The sequence below is a fragment of the Vulpes lagopus genome, chromosome 6 (genome assembly GCF_018345385.1).
Source record: "Vulpes lagopus strain Blue_001 chromosome 6, ASM1834538v1, whole genome shotgun sequence".
In the NCBI taxonomy this organism is placed as follows: Eukaryota; Metazoa; Chordata; class Mammalia; order Carnivora; family Canidae; genus Vulpes; species Vulpes lagopus.
The window spans coordinates 37,987,121-38,010,389 of NC_054829.1; the positions used below are offsets into that span (position 1 = coordinate 37,987,121).

At 32.7% G+C, this 23,269-nt stretch overlaps 1 protein-coding gene across 1 annotated transcript in view; it reads left to right on the forward strand.

Annotated features, from left to right (window-relative positions):
* The window catches only part of C6H14orf39 (chromosome 6 C14orf39 homolog), a 60,961-nt gene that overhangs the window by 31,969 nt on the left and 5,723 nt on the right, over positions 1-23,269 (forward strand). Inside the window, exons 9-16 of the mRNA XM_041757797.1 lie at positions 1,005-1,138; positions 1,842-1,918; positions 8,287-8,372; positions 8,466-8,524; positions 13,410-13,484; positions 14,586-14,751; positions 16,719-16,863; positions 21,193-21,250. Of these exons, the coding sequence (XP_041613731.1) occupies positions 1,005-1,138; positions 1,842-1,918; positions 8,287-8,372; positions 8,466-8,524; positions 13,410-13,484; positions 14,586-14,751; positions 16,719-16,863; positions 21,193-21,250 (800 nt within the window). The remainder of the gene's footprint in view (positions 1-1,004; positions 1,139-1,841; positions 1,919-8,286; positions 8,373-8,465; positions 8,525-13,409; positions 13,485-14,585; positions 14,752-16,718; positions 16,864-21,192; positions 21,251-23,269) is intronic.

Genomic DNA, 23,269 nt, shown 5'->3' on the forward strand with positions numbered 1-23,269 from the left:
GTAAAGATGAATCAAAATGCTATTGAATCTGTGGAATAATATGTTTCCTTGTCTTTCCTCCTAATGGTGAAAAAGTAGACATCAGTGGTGGGGGCATTAAAAAAAAAGATTGATTTTGTCTGTTATTGTGTGGCAGAAAAATAGGTGTATTGCTGTTGCTGTTTCTGATTCTGTCTCTTCTCTTTCTGCCTGTACCCTTTATAATTCTTAAAGTCGTCTCTTTAGGCTCCATTACTATTGTCCTGACTTTTCAACACTTTCCTCTCCCAAGTTAATTTCTCATATCTCACTTCTTTGGATCTATTATTTTCTTGATTCCCCCCTTCCACTTCTCGCAACCATAATAATGTGTCTTTAATTCTGTGAAGAAGTCGATTAGAAAAATAAGTACATGTACAGAATTCCACTTCATTGACAATGTTATAGTATTGTAAAACCCCTCTATATTGAGAGGAACTTAGTTATTTTTTACTCAATGTCTGTTTTGATAAATAACATCATTTTAAAGTTATTTAACAATCAATAGTTAAAATTATTTCTTTAATTTAGGAAAAATTCAATGAAATTATTCTTCCAGTAAAAATCTTTAAAGACATATTTATGATTATAATATTGTTTTAGTGATTTCTAGATTCATGCTAGCTGATTTGTTTCCGAATAATTATTTTTAAAGTTTAAAGTACTATGAAATTTATAGCATGCTTTTTGTGGATAAGTTTTGGTTAAAATGTTTTTGACAGGTTTAGAAATTCTTTAAAAATGATTGTGTTTTAAAAACAAGAGTTTGGTATGTCGAAAAGAGCACTGGACTTAATCAGGAAAAGTGTGCTTTAGTTGTGACACCAGTAAGTAATTTAATAATATTGGGCAGATTTGTTAAATTTTCTGGGGCTCAGTTTCACTGTCTGCAAAATGATTTTAAACTACCGTACATAAATATCTCTCCTAGCTTTAAAATATATTAATTTTCTACTTACTAAATATTTAATGTAATTCACTTTTAGAATTTTTGAAAAAGATGAACAACATATACTTATATTGAATAAAGCCCCTCAAAACAGTCAATTATTTCTTCCGTATGAATCTCAGAAATTAGTCAGACCAATGAAGATGCATTCTTCAGAACCAGAAGTTATAGGTACAGTATCTGTTCATTATTTAAAAGCTTAATTTTCTCTGCAAACACATAGAAGAAGAAATAGAAGCAATTTTTGTTATAATGTGGTGTAGGCAAGAACAAACAATACTAGAGACTGGTAGACTCAAGAAAGTACCAGTTTGATTCTTTCTGAGAGCAAACAAGTTATGCGGTCTATAGCAAAGTTTTTTCTCTAAAAAAAATCACTCAGAAGATAATAAAGTATTCTTGTCTGGTTGCACAGCTGTCAGAAGAGGATGAATAATAATAAATTTTTCATTTGAGAAGTTGTGTTATCAGTATGTATAATTAAAGTGGGTAGCAGACTTGTGTTAATGGTATTTGTGACTTAGTCACTAAGATATTTGAATCATATTTCATTCAGTGGATCCACAGATTAGATTAACTACATTGTAGTAGATTAACTGCATTAGCTGTTCTTTTTCTTCTAGTCGTTTTTGGTTCCTTATTATAAAGATGTAATTTTGTAAGCTGGCTTTCTTTTTACATTCATGCTTATTGTAATAACTGGTATATATATAGTGAGGAATTAAAAGTTATGTAGGATTTTCACATTTCTATATTTTAATTTAAATGTTCATGTAACTTGATTTTTTAAATTATAAGGGTAGGTTGAATGTTGGGCATAAATATTGATTCTGTCTCTGGAATTCATTTGAAGTTGTACAATTTAATAATCTAGATAAAAAAGAAGAAAGTTCTGTGAAGCATGCAAAGCTTGCCAATATTGATTTTAGACAGAAAGAAAACAAGATGCAGGTAGGCATTTTTTTTCATAGTATAAATTAAATATTTGCTTGCATTAAATGAGATAGGCAATGTACTGCATTTAGAACATGGGTTTGTGTGTGTGTGTGTGTGTGTGTGTGTGTGTGTTATAAATATATTAACTCAGCTGATACTACAACCTCAAGGTCTAAAAACCTTAAAAAGAATGTCAATATGGCAGTCTGAACATAGACTGTGACCTTCTCACTCTTAAAAATACAAAAGATATTTTATAATACCAAGCCCTGGGGAGCTGACTGACTAGAATTTGGCTCAGGTTATGATCTCAGGGTTATGAGGTTAAGCCCTGAATTCAGCACCATGCTGGGCATGGAGCCTTTCTCTCCTTCTGCCGTGGCCTCTCCCTTGCATGTTCTCTCTCACTCTTTCTCTCAGAAAAACAAAAAAACAAAAACCAACAACAAAAAAAGCCCCAACCAAACAAACCAAGCTGTGTTCCTGGTATACCAAAAACATATTTCTGAAGGAGGAAAACAGGATTGGATTGAAGAGGGAAATTGTGGCCCAGGATTTGCATACAATATTTTTGCAGAAGGTATAGCTGAGGGGACAATGAGTAGGTAATTGATTGGGTTACTTCAGTGGAAGCTAGTTAAAACCTGTTCATCTCATATCCCCTATGCCTTTGGGCAGTCATCAGCAAGGGGGGATGACTGTCTCCAGGTGGAAGCAGTAAGTATAGGAGCTTGGGTTAGAGCAATAGATGGTACGTTAGGGGATTCTTGATGCTTATGGAAAACAAGGAACATACCACACAGAAAGCTAGCTTCTGGTGTGGCACATCTGAAAATTCTCCCTGAAAATAATCCAGAGGGAAATTTTCTTTTTCTTTTCTTTTTTTTTTTTTCAGAGGGAAATTTTCAATGGAAAATATGATTGCCTTTCATTAATTCATAATTAATATATACAGATAGAGGTGTATTGATAACCAAAGTAATTAGTGAAACTTACTAATTCTCAATATGTATTAATGACAAAAAAAATAAAAATCTGGTACTTAAATTTCACACAAGATCAATATGGAAAGAAGGTGGGAAGATAAATGAAGGAAATAAAAGTTTACCCAAGTTTTTTTGTTTTTTTTGTTTGGGGATGGAGGTAGAAGAAATAAATACTGATTCACTTATATATTTTTGGAAAAATGTGAATTCATTCTTGTGTATTAAACATGTAAAGGTAACGAACATAAGAGAAGTACAGTGTGTAAGTTTTAAAATGTTAGAAGAAAAAAGATAAAACCTTAGTCTAACCAAAGACACGAATGGGAGAGTGGATAGAATAGCTAGAACAGGGCAGCCCAGGTGGCTCAGCGGTTTGGCACTGTCTTTGACCGGGGGTGTGATCCTGGGGCTCCGGGATCGAGTCCCATGTCGGGCTCCCTGCGTGGAGCCTGCTTGTCCCTCTGCCTGTGTCTCTGTGTCTCTGCCTCTCTCTCTCTCTGTGTGGGTCTCTCATGAGTGAATAAATAAAATCTTTAAAAAAAATAGAACACATTATAAATAGAAAATAAATAGGATGTCATAAATAGTTCCAAACAAATCAATAATCAGAAATACAACAGAGTGTGCTTCTGTGGGATATATACAAATACAGCCATATACTTTTTTTCTCTTCCAAGTTTTTAAATTCTAGTTACTAAACAGAGTGTAATATTAGTTTCAGGTATAGGATTTAGTGATTCATCACTTACATACAACATCTAGTGCTCATCACAGTAAGTGCCCTCCTTAATACCCATCACCCATTTATTTTTTTTTAATTTTTATTTTTAAATTTTTTTTTTAAATTTATTTATGATAGTCACACACACAGAGAGAGAGAAGCAGAGACACAGGCAGAGGGAGAAGCAGGCTCCATGCACCGGGAGCCCGATGTGGGATTCGATCCCGGGTCTCCAGGATCGCGCCCTGGGCCAAAGGCAGGCGCCAAACCGCTGCGCCACCCAGGGATCCCCCCATCACCCATTTAACCCATTCCCCCTTCCTACCTCCCCTCCAGCAACCCTTGGTTTGTTCTCTATAATTAAAAGTCTGTTTTATGTTTTGCCTGTTTTTTCCCCCACAGTGTTCATCTGTCTTGTTTCTTAAACTCTACATATGAGTGAAATCATATGGTATTTATCTTTTTCTGACTATTTCACTTAGCATAATGCTCTCTAGCTCCATTCATACCATTGCAAATTTTCATTATTTCATTATTTTTTATGGCTGAATAATATTCCAGTGTGTGTGTTTGAATATCTTCTTTATCCATTCATTAATCGATGAGCATTTGGGGCTCTATTTGGCTATTGTTGATAATGCTACTGTAAACAGAGGGGTGCATGTATTCCTTCTAATTAGCATTTTTGTATTCTTTGAGTAATACCTAGTAGTGCAATTGCTGGATCATAGGATAATTCCATTTTTAACTCTTTGAGGAAACTCCAAACTGTTTTCCAGAGTGGTACAGCCATATACTTTTAAAACAGAAGAGCTGAAACAATTTGACAAATGGTAAAAGTAGAAGGAAATGAGAAATTATACCAGGCAAATGCAAATAAAAAGCAGATGTAACAATGCCATATAAGATAGAGTTCAAGACAAAAAGCATTAATAGGGATAAATATATTTCATGTTTTTAAAGAGTAACTCAACAAGTCATAAAAACTACAGTGCACCAAATTATACAGTTTTAAAATACAAAAAGTAAAAATTGATAGATTTCCAAGGAAGTATTGAATCCACAGTTTAAAAAGGAGAGCTCTCTCAAAAAAAGGTACCATCTTCAGTTTAGGGGTTGGGTTTGGCTACATGTGTAATAATACAAAACCAAATGAATGAAATAATAGCATCTTAAACAAGATAAATACTTATTTTTCTCTTACCTGCCATGAAATTGAAAGTAAATGACTCAGGTTGACTTATCAGGGCTGATAGCAACATTTCTACAGCATCATTTTTCAGGCTCCATATAGGCTTTCTTTTCCTGATATTTGCAGTATTCACCAAAATTGACCATTTACTACAAGTAAAAGGATATTTCAACCAGTTCTAAAAAGTTGCTCTCTTCACTTACCCCTATATAAAAAGAGAGAAGTTAAACAAAAAGAAAACCTTCCTTTCAAAAAAGTACTTAGCAGAGGAAAAAGAAATATACACACTTTCAAATTATTTGAGGGTTATAGAAGAAATCAAAATAAAATTTAAAAACTATTTAAAAGAATACTGTAAATCCAAACCTGTGGAATATAGCCAAATTGGTCCTCCGAAATATATATTTGAAAATAGTATATTAGAAAATAAAGATTAAAATTAGCTGAATTTTAAGTATGAAAAGTTCAGTTCACAGTATGAAAAAAGCTCAACTCAAAAGAGGAAAATAACAATCCAGAGAAAGTAGGAATTAATAAAGAGAAAAGCAGAATTTTTTTTAAGGGAAAGGCAGAAATTAATGAAATTAAAAAGTTGGGTTAATCAGTATAGCTAGAAGTTAATAATTTCTAAATATCAACAAAATAAAATTTCAGCAAGTATAAAAGAAAAAGAGAAGTTCCCCCCCCCCAAAGAAAAGAATAATAAGGGAAAAAGTACATATCATTGTACATATGGAAGAAATTTTTCCAAAGTCCTAAGAGAATACTATGTAAGAATTTATATCAATAAATTTGAAAATTTAGGTGAGGGGTCAACTTTCTAGGTCAATATAAATTGTTAAATAGACTAAAAAAATATGAATACATCAATAAACTAGAAGAAATGGAAATATAAGTGAAACTGAAATGTAAGCAAATCTGTGTTTTCCTCTTTTCTCCCATACTTGCCTTATTCGTCTGTCACACACACACACACACACACATACACACCTTTCAGAACACACCAGAATTGGGACACCTGGGTGACTCAGTGGTTGAGCGTCTGCCTTTGGCTCAGGTCATGATCCCGGGGTCCTGGGATCAAGTCCTGCATCGAGTTCCCCACACAGAACCTGCTTCTCCCTGTGCCTGTGTCTCTGCCTCTCTCTATGTGTCTCTCACGAGTAAATAAATAAAATCTTTAAAAAAAAAAACCACACACATCAGAATCAGTTTTCAGGTGCATTCTACCAAACCTTTAAGGACTAAATCAGAGTTTCTAAACTGTTATACTATTGACATTTTAGGCCAGAAAATCCTTTGTTATAAGGTCATCCTGTGACCTCCTAGGGGCAGTAGCACCTCACTCCTAAAAAAAGACAATAGAAAATGTCTCCAGACATTGTCAGATGTTCTCTGAGAGGCAAAATTGCCAGTTGAGGTCAAATTTTTTATATAAGCAATTCTAGAGTATAGAAGAAGTTGGAAACTATCCAACAAATTATGCATGGCTAATTCATTAGATAGCAATGATAAAGGTAGTGAAAGAAAAAAAATTATACATCAGTCTCAAGAATGAACATACATGTAGAACTCCAAAAAATTAAAAAAAAAGAACTCCAAAAAATTATAAGCAAAACTAATTTGGCAATGTAACATTAAAAAATAGTATAACTAAAACTTGGTTTTCCCAAGAATTGCAATGATAGCATTAGAAAAGTCTGTCAGTCATTTTGACACTACATCAGCAGAATACATGATTTTAAATAAAGATTTAGAATAAAAGATCTTTTTAAACATTGTAAGGAAAACTCATATTCTTAGATATCAAAATGTTTATCATAAAATTCATTTTAAAATGTACATCTCAGTGGTTTTTAGTGTATTCATGAGGTAGTGTAAACATCACCACTGTCTTTTTTTTTTTACACCACTGTCTTAATTCCAGAACATTTTCATCATCTCAGTTTTTTTGCTTTTTTGTTTTTTTGTTTTGTTTTGTTTTGTTTTTTTTAAGGAAGGAGAGAGAACAAGCGAACCAGGGTGGGAGGGGAGGGGCAAAGAGAGAGGAAGAGAAAGAATCTTAAGCAGGCTTCACTCCCAGTGCAGAGTCCACTGTGGGGCTTAGTCACAAAAACCTGAGCCAAAATCAAGAATTGGTGGTTTCACTGACTGAGCCGCCAAGGGAGCCCCATCCCAGAACACTTGTAAACATTATCAAAATGCAGTGATTATAACAGTGTGGTATAAGTAAAGACAAATTGATCAATGTACTACATCAAAATAAAAAACTTCTACGTGACAAAAGAAACCAACAAAGTTAAAGACAATGACAGAATGGATAGGAGATTGGTATGCAGAATCTATAATATGTAAAGAAATACATACTGCTTACAAATTAATTTTTTAAATAGGCAAAAGATAAGATAGTTTACAGAAAAAGTGTCACGAAACATAAGAAGGTGCTTGATCTCAGGGGTGCAGAGAAATGCATATTAAAGCAATGACATTCTGGATCAGATTTGCATACACTACAACATTTGATAATATCTAGTAAAGTCAGCAATAGTGGGAATGTAATTTGGTGTAATTACTTTGGAGGACTGTTTCATAGGTACTTATTACAAATAAAAATGGAAATATTCAGCAGTTTTAGATATTGACATCTAATCTAAACGACGACTAAATTTGTACAAATACCTGTACTAGGAAACCCATACAAAATGTATGGTTTTTAAAACATACATCAAAACAGTAATAACACTTACTCTTTAAGGGACAAGGCAAAGTCTTTTCCTATGATCTAAAAGCACAACAAAATGACAGAATTAAGACCAGTCGTGGTTATAGCAAAAATAAATGAGGTAAACTTTCATATTAAAATAAAAATATTTTTATGTTGAGTCAAATAAGAAAAATCCAGAACTCTTCAAAATGAGTAACTGACAGAGAATGAATAATTTGAAACAGACAATACAAACATTAGAAAAACAGTGGCTTAGATATTAATATTAAATAAAATTTAAAATAAATAAATAAATAAATAAATAAAATTTAATTAAAATTAAAAATTAAATAATACCTTTTTCATACATATTTTTTAAAAATTCAGGTTTTAATCTTTTAACCTATTTTGCTTTTTTTGTGTTCAATTTAAGAGGTTATAGAGAATAGATACAGAAATCATTTGAGAAAACGTTAAGATTGACTTGATTAGTCATAAATACGGGATAAAAATTTTAAGTTTACCTTAAATGTAGAAATACTACCAAGCATAGTTGTTATATGTGTCCAAAACATCAAATTCCGTAGGAGTCTTAAACTTTGTTTCCCAGTTGACAATATTTTGTATGTAGTGGTTTCAGTTAATGTATATAGTTGCTGTTCATATTGATAATGATGAGGAGGAGAATGACAGTATTCTTGGAGGATCCTCAGTCACTATGGCAAACAAATGATTTGTTTTCTGTGTAGCTGGTCCTAATGTTTAATTTCTTTTGTTTAGGTACTTAATGACTCTACTCTGAATATCCATTCAAAATGCTCAAATTCTGTGGCTATTAAAAATTCACAAAATATGATGCATTTCAGGTAACTTTGAAAAGTAGGAAGATGCTTTGATTTCTGAAATAATTCATCATCAACTCAGCGAATAATATAAAAATTTTATTTATTATATTTTAGATTGTTAACTCCACAGAAACAATCAGCTTGCAGCCAATGGTTTGAAAAAGGAGATGCAGGTATTTGCTGTTTATGTTTTTCCTAAGTGGAAGTAACAAATTATATCCAGTTTTTATACTATTCAGATACACTGTGGATTATTTGCATATCTGGTTAAATGACCATGCATGCCTGGTTTAAAAACATTTTTCACTAAATATAAAACATACCATCTCATTGTAAAGACTTGGAAAACAGAGAAAAATACAAAATAAACAAAGATAACCATCATCCAGGTATAACTAACACCGTTCATATTGGTATACATCCTCATGCTTTTTTCCTATGTATATGTGTTTTTTTATTTCTTCCCCCAAATTTGAAACATACTATGTATATCATTTTGTAACCTTTTCTTTCTACTTGATATACTGTTGAGGGTATTTTTCTGTGCCATTAAATAGATTTTATTTTTAATGACTGTATCATATACCATTGTAAGGATGTGCTATAATTTATTTAGCCATTCTCTCAAAATACTGAATTATTTTTATATCAAATTATTATACTTAGCCATTCTCTTTTAAAATATTAAATATTTTATTGTTTTCAGGTTGGGTTTTTTTTTTGCTATGATGAATAATGCTACTATATTCTTTTCCATAAATCTTTTTATCTTGGATTATTTTCTTTGAATAAAATCATAGGCCACAGGATATGTATATATATATATATGGATATGGATATACAGATATATGTATGTATATATGACTTTATTATCCTAGAATCAACTAGGTGTTGGAAATTTTTAAGAGTATCACATCCTTGAAAAAACTCCTTCATGTCTTTATGTATATATATAATATAATGTGTAACATAAGACATCTCATATGTACATATACATATATACGTATATTGGTAATCCAGTAATGAATAACAGTTATTCCACTATGTATATATTAAGCTATATAAAAAGTTTTCACTTATTACTTCTTTTTTTTTTTTCACTTATTACTTCTGAAGCATGTGGATTACATACCTTTATTTTGAAGTTTTTATAATGGCTAATTCTGTTGAATTAGTAGTAAAAAAAAAATCTCCCAACAAGTAAAAGTCCAGGGCCAGATGGCTTCACAGGCAAATTTTACCAAACATTTAAAGGAGAGTTAATACGTATTTTCTCAAACTATTCCAAAAGATAGAAAAGGAAGGAAAACTTCAAAATTCATTTTATGAGGCCAGCATTACTCTGATACCAAAACCAGATAAAGACACCACTGAAAAAGAAAACTACAGGCCAATATCTCCGATGTACATGGATGCAAAAATTCTCAAAAAATACTAGCAAACCAAATCCAGCAGTACATTAAAAGAACCATTCACCACTATCAAGTGGGATTTATTTCTGAGTTGCAAGGGTGGTTGAATATTCACAAATTAATCAAAGTGATACATCACATTAATAAAAGAAAGGATAAGAACCATACGGTTTCAATAGATGCAGAAAAAGCAGTTGACAAAGTACAACATCCATTCATGATAAAAACCCTTAACAAAATGGATTTAGAGGGAACATACCTCAACATAACAAAGTCCATATACAAAAAACCCACAGCTAAAATCATCCTTAGAGGGGAAAAGCAGAGCTTTTTCTCTATGGTCAGAAACAAGACAGGGATGTCTACTCTCATCAGTTTTATTCAACATAATACTGCAAGTCCTAGCCACAGCAGTCAGACAACAAAAAGAAATTAAATGCAGCCAAATCAGCAGGGGAGAAGTAAAACTCTCATTATTTGCAGATGACATGATATTCTATATAGAAAACCTGAAAGACTCCACCAAAAAACTGCTAGAACTGATAACATGAATTCATTAGAGTCATAGAATGTAAAATCAACATACAGAAATCTGTTTCATTTCTATATGCTAATAATGAAGCAGCAGAAGGAGTAATTAAGGAATCAGTCCCATTTATAATTGTGCCCAAACTGTAAGATACCTAGGAATAAACCTAACTAAAGAGGTGAAAGACTTGTATTCTGAAAACTGTAAAACACTAATAAAGAAATTGAAGATGACACAAGGAAATGGAAAAACATTCCATGCTCATGGATTGGAAGAACCAATACTGTCAAAGTGTGTACATTACCCAAAGCAATCCATACATATGATGCGATCTCTATCAAAATACCACCAGCATTTTTCACAGAGCTAGAACAAATAATCCAAAATTTGTATGGAACCACAAAAATCCCTGAATAGCCAAAGCAACCTTGAAAAGCAAAGCTGGAGGCATCACAATTCCAGATTTCAACTTATATAAAAAGCTGTAGTGATCAAGATGGTAGGTACTAGCACAAAAACAGACATGTAGATCAGTGGAACAGAGTAGAAACCCCAGAAATGAACCCACAGTTAAATGGTCAATTAATCTTTGTCAGTGCAGGAAAGAATATCCAATGGAAAGAAGACAGTTTCTTCAACAAAAGGTGTTAGGAAAACTAGACAGCCGTATGCAAAAGAATGAACTGGACTATTTTCTTAAACCATACATAAAAATAAATTCAAGATGAATGAAAGAGCTAAATGTGAGATAGTAAACCATTAAAATCCTAGAGGATAACAGAACCTCTGACATTGGCCATAGCAACTTCTTACTAGATACATCTTCTGAGGCAAGGGAAACAAAAGCAAAAATGAAGTCTTGGGACCTCACCAAAATAAAAAGTTTTCGAAGGAAACAAAATCAACAAAACTGGTATCTGATGGTTACCAGAGAAGAGGGAGGTGGGGGGATGGGTTAAATAGGTGATGGGAATTAAGGCATGCACTTTTGATGAGCACCAGATGTTGTTTGTAAATGTTGAATCACTAAATTGCACACCTGAAACTAATATTACACTGTGTTAACTAACTGGAGTTCAAATAAAAACTTAAAAAATAAGGGGCACCTGGGTGGCTCAGTTGGTTAAGTGTCTGCTTGTGGCTCAGGTCATGATCCCAGGACCCTGGGATGGAGCCCACATCGGGTTCCCTGCTCCAAGGGAGAGCCTGCTTCTCCCTCTCCCTCTGCCTGCTGCTCCCCTTACTTGTGTTCTCTCTCTCTCTCTCTCTCTCTTAAATAAATAAATAAAATCTTAAAAATAAACTGGCTCATTTTGGCAGTAGAAAATTCTGTAAATGTATATTCAGAATGGTCTTAAACTATTTCTGTTTCTCTCACTCTCAATATAATATTCAACCAGTATAATGTGCTTGTTCCACGTAGATGGATTTTCTTCCTGCTGTCTTCTGGAATAATTATATCTTACCTGCCCAGGTGATTTGTTCCACCTGTTCATAATCCTCTGTATATACTAAGCTGATAAAATGTCAAAGGAGGAATGGCTGTTTTCTAGGAACAGTGCATCCCTAATACAGATATGTGGGGAAATGAATAGTCTAGCTACCATTCAACATATATGGTAAGGCTTCATACCCAAAAAGGCGAGTAATTATCTGAGGAGAAAAAAAAGGACTCTTCAACAATCTCCAAATTTGTTTTTTGAGGAAGTTAATATGTGGTGAAAATAATAGTTGTGACTTAAATGCAAAAGGCAAAACTACAAAGCTTTCAGATGATCAAATAGAAAAACATCTATTCTAGGTAGTAAAGAATTTGCTAAATAAGAATTAAAAAAAAACAATTAAAAAGCCCAATCATAAATGAAAGGTTGATAAATTTGGCTGTATAAAACTTAAGAATTTCTGTTCAAAGACATTATAAAAAGAATGGAAGATGAGGATATATTTTCAACACATAAACCTGTCAAAGAACTGGTTTCCAAAAAAGTATAAAGAACTACAAACCAAAAAGAAAAAGCCTAATTAGAAATGTGTGCAAAATATGCAAATAGGCACTTAATATGTAGAAACTCATGGCAAATAAACACAGGAAAAGATGCTCAGCAAATTAGGAAACTAAAAAGTAAAACCACAGTGAGTTATTACACATCCAACAGATTAACAATTTCAGAAAGTCTGACAATACTAAGTATTGATAGGGTTATAGTATGATAACTCTCATAGCTATTGGGAGGAACTCTCGTTTATAAATGACTATATGTTGAGACTGTATCTAAATTATAATTAGAGCTAATAGTTTGGTGAAATTGAATGAGTTCCTTAGGTAACTTGGGATGACTGGGTACCACAACAAAAATTGATAGTTTGGAAACTAAGCTTTGGAGAATATTTTAAAATTTGGCAAAATGTAAGATAGACACACTTTATGCCTTGTAATTCTACTCCTAAGTATATACCTGGAGAAATGCAACTACATACATACCAGTATATATAAAGTATATATAAAGGAATGTTCATATCATTACTGTTTGCCATAGTCTCAAAGTAGAAACACCCTGAATGTCCATTTGCTGGTAGAATAGATAAATGTGTTGTGTTTGTACAATGGAATACTTTACATCAATACAAGTAAGCAAACTATGTCTATATCAAGCAATACAGATGAATTTCACAAGCCTATTCTGAACAAAAAAAAGCAAGACAAAGAATACCTGTGTTACTGTTTCATCATGTAACATTTTAAAACAGGAAAAAAAAACTGTATTACTTAGATGATAAAACTATATAAAGTAAATCAAGGAAATAATCTTCACAGAAGTCAGGATAGTGATGACTGCTGAGGGGGATGATATAAGGAATATGGGCCTTTTGAAGTATGTGTGATGTTCTATTTCTTTACCTGGATGGTGGTTACATGGGTATTCTCTATAATTTTCTTTATTAAAATGTTCATATGGGTTTTATTCTTTTATCTGTATGTATTGGGTTAAGCTGCATGAAATTGCTATTTTTGTAGGTCAAAAACAGTTAAACATTGGAAATTTCTTATTGTTCATGTGTTTTATTTACAATAAAATTGCCAAAAGCAAAAATAGTTTGTTCTCATATAACAAACAGATGCTGAGTGTGAAGTTAAAGGGACAGTAAGACAATTGAGAGAATCAAAATGTACACACGTAAGTCAAATGTTTGGTTTCTAATTCCTAAGCAAAATATTCCAATTTAAAATATTGTTTCCACTTTAATTTCAGATTAACTTTAAGGAAGATTATATATGTGAGATATACATGTTATTAGGGTAGTAATCAAGCTCCTGTGGTGTCAAAGCTTCTATCCTTTAGATAAGTTTTAGATTAAAAAATGAAGCCACCAAAAGTTACCATGAAAATATACAAAAAGAGTTGTCACTAATATTTGACTGTATATATTGACACCACAACTAAATCACAGCTGAAGAAAACAATTTTGTTAAAATTGAATGATTTTCTAAGGCAGTTCAAGACCAGTAGTTGCCACAGAAATATCTTCAAGATATTTTTCAGTAATGGAAACCTTCAATGGTAGATGTAGAAACAATGTATATTGACTTACTAAGTAGCTACCAAGGGTTAAATCAAGACTAATGACATAGTAGAATTCTGCTCAAGAAATACAGGTAAAAAGAACATTATAAATTTTTTTGGTAGACCCAAATTTTTTCTGAAATAGGATTTAGTATAGCAAACATATTTGAGAAATCATATTCCTACCCTACAAAATGATATAAAGGAAAATTAGTATTCAAGTGCTCAACGTTTGCAGAGAGAGTAAATATAATGAATCTGTAAGGACAAAAAAGTACAAAACACAGCCAATGAGAATAAGATTGCTCAGAAGTAAATTACTTTTTCCATTTAAGGAGGTATCATTCACAATTCCTGAGCCAGAGCATGATGTGGAAATTAAAAAAAAAAATCATTCCCAACCATTTTTCTTCATCAATTTGAGTATGTTCTGATTATCATTTACTTTTTTCAGGTAGAGGTAAGGGAGGTGGAGCTGGGAAGAAAAGAAAAATTAAAAAATTAAAAAATAATTATTTTTCCATATTTTGTACAATTATATTTTGGTATCACTTTTATCAGTTATTCTTATTTTTCTTACTTTGTCTATGAAATGATAACATCATAGATTAATATGGTGTTTTCTACCTCATTTTTACATATGTGAATTTGTTAATGTAATAACATTCTTTTTAAAAAATAACAGTTTTATAGTTTTCTGTTATTTTAAATTTGCAGGTTATATGTGCAGAACATTTTGGGAAGCCAATAGAAAATAATAGTGATGAAGTAGAAGAAAGGGCTGAGAATCTTCCACAAACTCCAGAAATTCCTTTATTTTTAAGAACTCCTGAAGCTGTGAAAACACCTGAATCTTTGGAGAAATTATTGTTCCCTAAAACTCCCTCTTTTGAAATGTAGGATTTTAATTAATACTTATAATTAAAGAATCTATATATATATTGAGCCAATATTATATAAATAATTGATAGGAGTAGTAAAATGTCTAGTTCCTGTAACTTTAAAAACTTTTATTACAGAATATTTCAAATACACAAAGGAGAGAGAGGCTAGCATAATGAACATCCATGTACCTACTATCCTGTTTAAACAACATTTTGCCATTCTTGTTTCATAGAACCTCTTCCCCATTTTTTCTGCATGTAGCTGAAGGTGGTATAAATTCTGAGTACTTATCTAGTGGGCAATACTGATTACATTTAAGATTTTCCAAAGGATAAAAAAATACAGAAAAATTAAATGTCAAGCTAAAAAGCTAAATCCTGTATGGTAAATTGTGGACATTAATTATTGAATAATGTTCCAGCTGTCATTTTTCCTTATGTTGTAGTGTGTAAAGCAAGAATTGCCATCTGTTAAGTTACCTTGGTAGGCAGAGGTATCTCTAACCCGATTATTTAACTTTGGAAACCACAGATTTGTGGTTTACAGCCAAACGAATAGGCTGCATTTAACCTTTTTGTTAGTTTAATCCTTTTAAAACTATAAACTTTAAGATTTTTAAAAAAGATTTTATTTATTTATTCATGAGAGCACACACAGAGAGAGAGGCAGAGACACAGGCAGAGGGAGAAGCAGGCTCCATGCAGGGAGCCTGATGTGGGACTTGATCCCAGGTCTCCAGGATCACACCCTGGGCCGAAGGCAGGCACTAAATCGCTGAGCCACCCAGGGATCCCAAAGATTCTTTTAAAACACATGTCAAACAGATTCCTCTTCAGAAATCTCTTACCCATGTTCTACTTCTGCATTTTAATGCAGTAAGAGTTTTATATATACGAAAGTCATGCTGTGGTCTCACATACAATATATTCAAAGTGGAACCCATCAAATATAAGAACTGTAAAAGGATATGGCAGCCACATGCTAAAATCTCTATTTATGGATGAGAGAACTGATCTGCATCTAAATATTTTATAAATATTGCTTGGGCAGCCCGGGTGGCTCAGTGGTTTAGCACCGCCTTTGGCCCAGGGTCTGGTCCTGGAGACCCAGGATCGAGTCCCACATCAGGCTCCCTGCATGGAGTCTGCTTTCCCTCTGTCTGTGTTTCTGCCTCTACCCCCCCCTCCTTTCTGTCTCTGTCTCTGTCTCTCATGAATAAATGAATAAAATCTTTAAAATATATTTTATAAATATTGCTCATTTAATACTCACAACTTTATGAGATGAAAATACATTATGCTTATTTTATAGAGAGGAAACAATCCCAGGTGATACAACTTGTCAGTAATTGAGTTGAAATTCAAACTCAGGCAGCTCTATCTCCAGAATTCATGTATTTAACCACTCTATTCTCTAATTATTTTTCCCAAATAATTTTATAGTTTAACTTCCTTATGCAATAATATATAATAGCTGACTCCTCATCAAGACTATAACCTTGTAATTGACACTCAAGATCTTGGAGACAGTATAGCCTCAAAGTTAAGAGCTTGGACTTTGAATCTGGATTGTTGAATTCAAATCCCAATTCTGGCACTTACATTTCTTGAGAGAAAGTCATTTAACCTTCCTAGATTTCAGAATTTTCTTTTGTAAAATGGAGATGGTAATAATAGTACCAATTTCATAGAATTACTGTGAGGAATAAGTACATTAATGCCAGTGGAGATATCTAGAATAGAGCCTGACAGTATATTCTCAGTTGGAATTGATTTTTATTTCGTAATTGATTGTTCTACTTTAACATTATTCTCCACCTCAAGCCATCTTTTTCTCAAGAGGTTTGTCACTTCAATAACTATTCCCTTCCTTTCACTGCTGTGCTAATTCTTACTTCTGTGCTATTGCTTATGGTGCTTACCAGTCTGCAATATTTAGTAATATATTTTTAACATTTTAATTATTTTTTATTTTTCTGTAACAGAAATAGAAATATAATTCCTGAGGGTCAAACACAAAAGGAATCCCCTGGATTTTCTTTTCTTATGAATTATACTTCTAGATCTCCTGGATTGAATTTATTTGATTCTACCATATTTGATTCAGAAATCTCATCAGATCAGGTAATATGAGAAGTTAAAATTTTATTTCTAACAAACTACACTGGAACCTCAAGTAATATTTGTTTAAGAGGGAGAGAGCACACACATACGCACACACAAACAGGGGTAGGGAGGGGCAGAGGGAGAAAGAAGGAATTTTTCTTTTTTAAGATTTATTTATGAGAGAGAAGGGACAGAGGGGGAGGGAGATAATCTTAAGCAGACTCTCCACTGAGTGTGGAGCTCTGTTTGAGACTCCATATCACGACCCTGAGATCATGACCTGAGTGGAAACCAATAGTTGGAGGCTTCACTGACTGAGCTATCCAGATGCCCCTCAAGTAATTTCTTTAGTATCAAACTGTTTGGGACAGAGTACAAAGCAGAGGCAATTTTTAAAAAGATTTTATTTATTTATTCGCGACAGACACACAGAGAGAGAAGCAGAGACACAGGCAGAGGGAAAAGCAGGCTCCAGGCAGGGAACCTGACGTGGGACTCGATCCCGGGTCTCCAGGATCAAGCCCTGGGTTGAAGGCAGCCTTAAACCACTGAGCCACCCAGGCTGCCCAGCAGAAGCAACTTTTTAAAAAAGATTCTGAGTATGGATAGTGTGGCAGAATTCCCCCATTATGTTGTTTTGAACTTCAGGTGCCTTCAGTTGATATCTGTTGATAAAAAAAGCAATTTCAGGATAGGGATGACTTAAATTGCAGTTAAAGGGCAGTTTAAAATTAATTTGGCTTTATAGTTCATGTGCCTAACTTCTAAATGAACTTTGCACATTCTTATTGTGAAAAGTTCTCCAGGTTATATGTGTATGTACATAGCAACATTATTAGTTAATAAAAGACCTAATTTTCTTCTAATAGTGATTTCTGTTATACAGTGATAAAACAGTCAAGTGCTTATTTCTATATTTGGCAATTGAAACTGAAAATTAAGATGTGCTTTATTTGATCAGTAGAGACAGCATGGTATAGTGGCTAAGACTAGACTCTTATGCCACACTAGTTGAGTGTGTACAGGATGTAGGATTTTGAGTACATAGCTCTCCGTTTCTCGTCTGTAACATGGAAATAAGAACTTTTATCTGTTGGTTTTATGGATATTGAATGAGTTTATATGCATAAAGCCTTAGAAAAATTCTACCCACTTAATAATGTTAATGTATGTAGCAGTGTAATATAATAAGTATTGTATTTTTGTTGCTCATTTAAATTAGTCACATTTAGCTAGTTTTAGTGAATTAAAATATTTTATTCCTACACCCCCCACATTATATTAAATTGTTGAAATTATAAGTTTATTGATGGTTAATATAGTACTATACATTTCATAGCATTTCATGTCTTCAGTTTTTTCCCAATTTTTATTTCAATGCTTATTTTAAAACCAGGTAATTCCCAGAAGGTATGTGCCGGGTATAAAAAAAGTAGAATATAGTTAGACAATTACCATTTACAATATTAGCTTTAATATAAAATACATATATGTAACTTTAACAGGAAACATGTACATATGGATAAAGCAAACCACAAAAATTACTAAAAACTTATTGAGTTCATGGAGAGACATACCAAGTAGATAGATGGGAATAAAATACTGTAAACATATATTTCTTCCCAAAATAATTTATAAATGTAATCCAGTTCTAATCTAATTGGGATCCTGGCTAGATGGTTCAACTTTAACTTTTTGTTTTGTTTTGCTCTGTAGTGTTGGGGTGGGGAATGAGATTGGCAGATAATTGCTAAGTTTCCTGGTCAAGAATAATCAAGGAAATGTTCAAATTAAGATTGGCAATAATTAAAATGGAATTCTAAAAAAAAAACCCCATTAACCCAAAATAAAGCAGAGAATTAATAAAGTAACAAGACACAGATAAAGCAAACAGAATACAAACAGTAAAATGTTAGACCAAAATATGAGGTTTTAATAATCACATTAACTATAAATGGGCTAAACACTCCATTAAAGGTGGAGATTTTAAGAGTGGATCAAAAAGCATGACCTAACTATAAGCTATCAATAAGAAACACACTTTATTTTTTATTTTTTCAAGTTTTTATTTAAATTCCAGTTAGTTAACATGCAGTGTAATATTAATTTCGGGGTAGAATTTAGTGATTCATCACTTTTACATACAACACCCAGTGCTTATCACAGGAAGTGCTCTCCTTCACACCCATAAAACTTTCACTATATGATACACACACACACACACACTGGAATATTAATCAGTCACTAAAAAGAATGAAATCTTGCCATGTGCAATGATGTGGATGGAGCCAGAGGGTATTATGCTAAGTGAAATAAGTCAATCAGAGAAAGAAAAGTAGGATTTCATTCAAATGTAAAATTTAAGAAACAAAACAGATGAACATGGGGTAGAGAAGGAAAAATAAAGATAACAGAGAGGGAAGAAAACTACAAGAAACTCTTAAGAATCAGGAACAAACAGTGTTGCTAGAGAGGAGATGGGTGGGGGGATGGAGTAAATGGGTGATGGGCATTAAAAAGGGCACTTGTAATGAGCACTGGGTGTTATATGTAAGTGATGAAGCAGTAAGTTCTACACCTGAAACTCATACTATACTGTAGTTAACTAACTGCAATATAAGTAAAATCTTGAAAGTAAAAAAAGTAAATGGAAAGAAAAAGATATATAAAAAAACTATAAGAAGGTAAAATGGCTATACTTATATGATTTTAGGTAATCTTCAAGGCAAAGAATATTGCTAGATATAAAGAAGGACATTTCTTAAGGATAAAGGGGCCAGTTCTTAAGGAAGATATAATAATGACAAATGTGTATATGCCTAATAATAGCTTCAAAATACAGAAATAAATGAAAAGCAGACAATAAGTAATACAGTCAATGATATGTAATAGCAATGTAATGGGACAGATTGTAGCTATCAATGTGATGAACATAGCATAATGTATAAACATAGCATAATATATAAACTTGTCAATTCACGAAGTTGTATACCAAAAACTAATGTAACATTGTGTGTCAACTATACTAGAAAAAAATACAGAAACAAAAATTGACCAAATTAAAGGGAGAAATAGAAAAAAAACACAAACTTGTGTGGAGATTTCTAGTACTCTTCTCTCAAAAATTGATTGAATTAGACAACATAATCAATAAAGATCTATAAAATCTGAACACCACCACCAATTCCCTTGACTTAACTGACATGTAGAGAACACCAACCACATCCAGCAATAGCAGCTTATATGGGCATGTCTTATTTTATTATACTTTGAAGATACGGCTTTTTTTTTTTAAATAAATTGAAAGTTTGTGGCAAACCTCTGCCAAGCAAGTCTACTGGCATCATTTTTCCAACAGCATTTTCTCACCTTGTATCTACGTGTCACATTTTGGTAATTGTCACAATATTTCAAACTCTTTCATTATTACATTTGTTATGGAGGTCTGTGGTCAGTGATTAAAACTCAATGAAAGCTCAGATGAAGGTTAGCATTTTTTTTTAGCAAAATGTATTTTAAAATATTAAGTATGTGCATTTAAGACATGATGCTGTTGCACACCTAATAGTATAGTGTAAACGTAACTTTTATATGCATTGGGAGACCAAAAAATTCATTTTATCTCCTTTATTGTGTATTCACATTTTTGTGGTGATCTGGAACCAAATTTGTAATATTTCTGAGGTGTGCCTGTATATTCTTTTCAAGTGCTGATGGTACATTCACCAAGACCATATTCTGGGCCATAAAATAAGTCATAATAAATTTCAAAGGATTGAAATCACAAAGAATATGTTCTCTGCCCACAATATAACTAAATTAGAAATCAATAATAACAGAGAAGGAAAATTGTAAATAAGTAGGCCATGGATCAAAGAAGAAATCATGAGAAAAATTAGAAAAGATTTTGAAATGAATGATTATGAAAATTCAGTGTGTCAAAATTGAAGAATGTTGCCAAAACCAGAACAAAACCATAGCTTTAAATAATTTAATTATTATTTTAAGTAATTCAATTAATAGAAAAGTCTTAAATAAGTAATTAGGTTTTCACCTTGAAAATCTAGAAAAATAAGAACAAAGTAAACCCAATGTAAATATAATGAAAAAATAAGATAAAAGAAATTAATGAAATAGAAAATGAGCCTTATTTTACTATAAGCAAATGATAGGTTTTAAAGATAGGTCTCTTTTTTTAAAGTACAGTAGTATGCTATAGGCTCTTACCATTTTGTCTATATTTATTATGCTAATTAGAAGAACCAGGCTTTATGGTCAAATATAAATGCCATATATATACTGTTCTACTGACTTCATGAGTAATAATGAATGAAAATTATTTTTCAGTTTAGTGAACATAATTCCGCAGGAAATTTAAACCTTCTCTCATCACAACAAGAAATTGGTAAGTGATTTGAAGTTTGCTGCATATAAAAAACATGTTAATTTCTCCACTTTTTATTTAGTTTGCCTCTGATTTTCTCAGGCCCTCAGTTTATTCTTTTAAAATTGTTACTTCTGCAACACTCACTAATTATTTTTGGTAGCAATTTAACTTCTTTTCTCACTACTCCACCAAATTCTCCAGTATTACTAGTGACTTAACAATTATTAAACATTATGGGAATCTTGTGTTTTATCATATTCACTATCTTTGCAGCATTTAATGTAGTTGACTATTCTCATCTTTCTGAAGTTTATAGATTTCCTCTGCTCTCTTTGGTGCTTACTTTTTATTGGATCTTCTTTCTTCTTTTGTCCCATGATTAATTCAACATATAAATATATATATGTGTGTGTGTGTGTATACATATAGTATATTTTATATCCAGCATAAAAATATTTATGTTTTTACATTTTAAATGTATGTGTATATACATATAGTATATTTTATATTTGGCTCTGGTCATAGAATAGTGGACAAGAATGAAAATTTCTTTTCTTTTTTTTTTAAGAATGAAAATTTCTAATGGGGCTTTTGTTCTGGTGGGAGAAACTGAAAGTAGAAAAATGATTATATGTCAGGTAGTGCATGAAACAGCAGTTGATAAGGGTTTGAAGAGGCAGTTGGATCCATACATTACAACTTTTAATCTAATATTAGATTTACTTAGGTTTATAGAAAGATACAGAATAGGTAATAACAGCATTTATGGTATCTTAATCTCACCAGCCCACCAGCTCCCCAAATTATAAGGTTTCATTTGTCACCTCACTCACACGGGACATGTTAGGCTACTATGGACAAAAGGTATGGTGCATGTAGGTCACCTTGAACTCATCTCATCTACTTCAAGTGCAGTCCCTCACAGTACACTAGGAAGATACAACATTATACATTTATTTTAATTCTGTATTTTCTAAGAAAATAGTGCTGTGAGAAATAAGACTTCAAGATCAGGGATCCCTGGGTGGTGCAGCGGTTCGGCGCCTGCCTTTGGCCCAGGGCGCGATCCTGGAGACCCGGGATCGAATCCCACATCGGGCTCCTAGTGCATGGAGCCTGCTTCTCCCTCTGCCTGTGTCTCTGCCTCTCTCTCTCTCTCTCTCTCTGTGACTATCATAAATAAATAATAATAAAAAAATTTAAAAAAAAAAGACTTCAAGATCATTCTTCCAGGTGGTCTTGAATGAGTGCAGGCTTGATGTTACCTCTTTACTTACTGGTGGTGATAAATATTATTAAGAAAAGTGAAACAGAGTAAAGGAAATAGGGAGAACTTGGATTGGGAAGGTGATTGTGATACAAGATAGTAAGGGAAGGCATCACTGAAAGGCATTGAGCAAAGACCAGAAGGAAGTGCCAGGTACAACCTACTAGGATAAGTGTTCTAGGCAGTAGATGCAAAGGTCTTGAGATGGGAGCATGCTCAGTATGTTCATTGAATTGAGGATAAATTAGTATAAGTGGAATCAAGTAAGAAAGGACAAACTTGTAAGAAATTAAATCAGAAAGGTTGGAGGGAGAGCAAACCATATGGGGCCCTAAGACAATTAAGAACTTTGGGTTTTTCTCCTAAGTGAGATGGGAAGCTTATTGGAGAGTTTTGAGCGAAGGACCGAAGTGATTTAATAGGTTTTAAGAGAATTATTTAGCTGCTATATGGAGAATAGACTGTATGGAAGCAAGGGTGTAATCAGGGAGATTGATTAGGTAACTAAAATAATATGTGTGAGAATTAATGATGGCAAGGATAGTGGTAGTGGAAGTGGTGAGAAGTGGTCAGATCTGGTCATTAAGGGTTCTGAAGATAGAGTTGTATGGATTTGCTTATGGACCAGATGTTAGGTATAAAGGAAAGAAATAAAGATAATCTGAAGATTTTGACATGAGTAACTATAAAATGGAAATGTCATTTATTGGAATATGGAAGGCCATACATTAGAGATTGACAGGAGCTGGAAGTTTAGTTTTGGAACTGTT